The following is a 3280-nucleotide window of genomic DNA, read 5'->3' on the forward strand; positions in this document are numbered from 1 at the left end:
AAAGAGCTACACGGGTGCGTCTTTATAAAGACGACGGATCGTCCTTATAAGGATGCCGTTTCACCCGTGCGTTTCTGGGTGCGGTCATTACCTGGCGTCGCTGCCTCACGTGTCTGGGCTTGAAGCACACTGAGGTGGCATTCGTGGATGAGTCATGTTCCCATTGCGGGAAGATGACCATTTCGGAGCTGCGGAGTAGGCTTCGCTACCTTCAGGGGGCGGAGTTCCGTTGCCTCTGCCGCGATCCAGTGCTCGTTCTGGCGGCGGCCAGATGAGGACTACTTCCAGCAGTAGCGCAGGCGGTCTGAGGGTTACAGTGGTGGCAAACCCCTCAGGGAACCAACCCTCTGGGGCCCACCACTCCTCCAGTGCTCCTCAACCAGCAGAGCCGCCGAAGGAATGCCCACCGGGGGGGATCGCCGCATACCCCTTCTCTGCACCATCTCCTCTCCAGAGAGCTCTCCCTCCGATGCAGCAATCAACATCCGAAATTGCTCTCTGGGCAAGTTAACGCTTATACGGCTTGCGGGGCAGCTGCTTCCGCCTTACACGCTATGGCGTTACTGCAGGTGCACCAGGCCAAGGCACTGAAGGACCTGCACGAGGTAGGTCACGATCCGGAAGTTATGAAAGAGCTCCGAACCGCCACTGACCTCGCGCTCCAAGCGACGAAGGTCACCGCGGGTTCTCTGGGTCATGCAATGTCCATGCTTGTGGTCTAGGAGCGCCATCTATGGCTGTGTCTGGCCGACATGAGGGACGCCGACAAGGTTCGGTTCCTTAATGCCCCTGTGTCCCAGACCGGCCTCTTCGGTGACGCGGTGGAGAGCTTTGCCCAGCAGTTCTGGCTGCACAGAAGCAGACTGAGGCGATTCGACACATCCTGCCCCGGCGGGCAGCTGCTGCCTCCAGGTCGGCGAGGGTGGCCCCCTGTGTCCGCAGCAGCCTCCACCCAAGCAGCGCTGTGGAGCCGGGTGTAGGCAGGCCGACCAACCTGTCCAGGCCCCCGCCAAACCTGGCGGCAAGCGGAAGAGCAAGCGGCCCTGAGACGGGTGACCCAGAGATGGAGGGATCTGCTTTTTGGGAGATGGTGAACGCACCACTCCCTCCCCCGGAGGAGGGCCGGGTGGAGAATATTTTGTTTTGTTTGAGGCCATACCCTAATTCTCGACAAAAGAGCAGTTTTCACTATCTCTGGGTCTCAAGAGGGCACAGAGAGTTGCGGACAGTTCAACCCCAGACCACACTCATCCTCCTCTGTCGCCAGCAGGCATCAGTGGGCGGTTCGAGAGCGTACTCACGCACCCTCTGCCAAACTGTGGAACCAGGTAAGTGCTGCACCGCACACTCAGACCCCTCTTCGGTCTGCTCACAAGCCGTCCGAGTTGGGTCCCTGCGATCCACCTCGCTACCCCACCGCGAGTACGGCGGTGGTTCCGTTGGTCCCGCTTGCACGGTATCTGGGTGCCTGGCTAGCGCTACCCAGCCAGTCTCACTGGCTTCTGCGGACCATCAGCCTCGGCGATGCCATTCAGCTCGCCCTCCCCCGAAGTGGAACAGGTACGTTTTCCCAGTGTTATCCAATCTCACTGAGTGGGTAGTGCTATGACAACAGTGACTGGTCTTCTTGTTGCGAGCCCCGGCCTACACCACAAAGGGGCTCAGGTGACTCGCACAGGACACTGGAAGAGGTAGCATCCATGGCGCTTTGGTAGGGATCCCAATTCATCAGTCACTGACGTGACTCGGAGTGACCAACTGAAAGGGAACGTCTCAACCCTTTCAGTTACGTATGTAACCAAACCTCTCGGTTACGTATGTAACCCTTGTGCCCTGAAGGAGGGAACGGAGACGTCACGTTCCGTCGCCACGGCTGCTGTACCACCGCTGAGGAGCCGAGCCGGTCATCCGGCTCGAGGTGGAACTCAGGGAAAACCTGGTATGCATTGCACCGGCTGCCTTTTTATGCTCACGTTGTGATCAGCGGCAGCTGGATGCAATAATTGCATGCCAATATGCATTGGCTCGTTTAGTTACACTCGAAGTAGATTGGTCTCTCGAAGCGAGAGCCCAAATTTGTCGGTCACCAACGTGACGTCTCCGTTCCCTCCTTCAAGGAATGAGGGTTACATACGTAAACGAGATGTTTGGTGTTGCAGAAACTGCACACTTTACTTCTAAGAAAATGAGAAAAGGAAGTTGAGAAGATCCACAAAGGTTTTCAAAAAGTACTGTATATGCTTATCTGTACACACACACACACACATATGCATAAACATGTAAATATCATACCGTAGCGTTTCGAATAGCTGTGAGAATGTCTAGCTCGGTGAGCCCTCCAAGTGGGTCAATAGACTGCAGGGTTCTTCCAAACGTCTCGTGGAATATGTAACAGATACGAGCTCCTCCACACCTGCAATTAACAAATTCACACACAAACCACGAACATTTAAAATCATGCAGCTCTTTTGGGATTCACAGGCACGTTGGCACACAGGCCTGGAGTCGGACCCAACCATCCAGCCAGAAAACGTCAATATGAGGCACTTATTTAATCGATAGCTGGTGTGGACTTATATGAGAGCCAGATATGAGAGATGAACAGCATTTCATCCAACAGTGAACAGGGTGTAAATAAGGAACTGGACAGACTCACGGATTATTTGCCTGTCAGATTCAGCCAAGCAGACAAAGTAAACATGGTGTGCTTGATATCTGTCATGAGTTTCAGTGCGAAAATGACAGACTGAGACGCTGCCGAAGTCACAGAAAAAAAGATTTAACAGGAATGTAACCTTGGTAACGACAGTATGTCAAACTCAATAGCATGGTGTAAGGCGGCAACCTTTAGTAAGTGGCTCCACAAATAACCGACTGTCTGATGATCATTGCGCTCATAAATGGCAAGAGCTCTCTCAGATCACAAGCTCAAGCCTAACTGGTTGGCTTTACTAAACTTTTCAATGCGATTCCTGTTTTTCAGTTCCCAAGTTTAAAGGGACAGTTTACCCAAATACGTAAATTCTGCCATTGTTTACTCATCCTCCACTTGTTCCAAACCTGTATGACTTTTTCTTTTGCTGAACACAAAAGAAAGAGTTTTTGAAGAATGTTGGTAACCAAATAGTTGACGGCAGCCATTGACTTCCACTGTATGGAAAAAAATACCTTGCAAATCAATGGCTACCATCAACCGTTTGGTGGAGGGTGAGTAAAAGATGATCATTTTAATTTTGGGGGAATAAAGTGATAATAAAGACTTGCGTTATACTATTAAGAC

General features: G+C 52.3%; 1 protein-coding gene across 1 annotated transcript in view; it reads right to left on the minus strand.

Annotated features, from left to right (window-relative positions):
* Positions 1 to 2413, minus strand: part of LOC107566958 (protein FAM160B2-like) — a gene marked incomplete at its 5' end in the record, with an annotated part of 17474 nt that extends 15061 nt beyond the window's left edge. Inside the window, one exon of the mRNA XM_016252529.1 lies at positions 2293 to 2413. Coding sequence (XP_016108015.1) covers positions 2293 to 2413 — 121 coding nt within the window. The remainder of the gene's footprint in view (positions 1 to 2292) is intronic.
* Positions 2414 to 3280: the final 867 nt, after the last annotated feature.

The sequence above is a fragment of the Sinocyclocheilus grahami genome, unplaced genomic scaffold, assembly GCF_001515645.1.
Source record: "Sinocyclocheilus grahami isolate Dianchi unplaced genomic scaffold, SAMN03320097.WGS_v1.1 scaffold1117.1, whole genome shotgun sequence".
Taxonomy (NCBI): domain Eukaryota; kingdom Metazoa; phylum Chordata; class Actinopteri; order Cypriniformes; family Cyprinidae; genus Sinocyclocheilus; species Sinocyclocheilus grahami.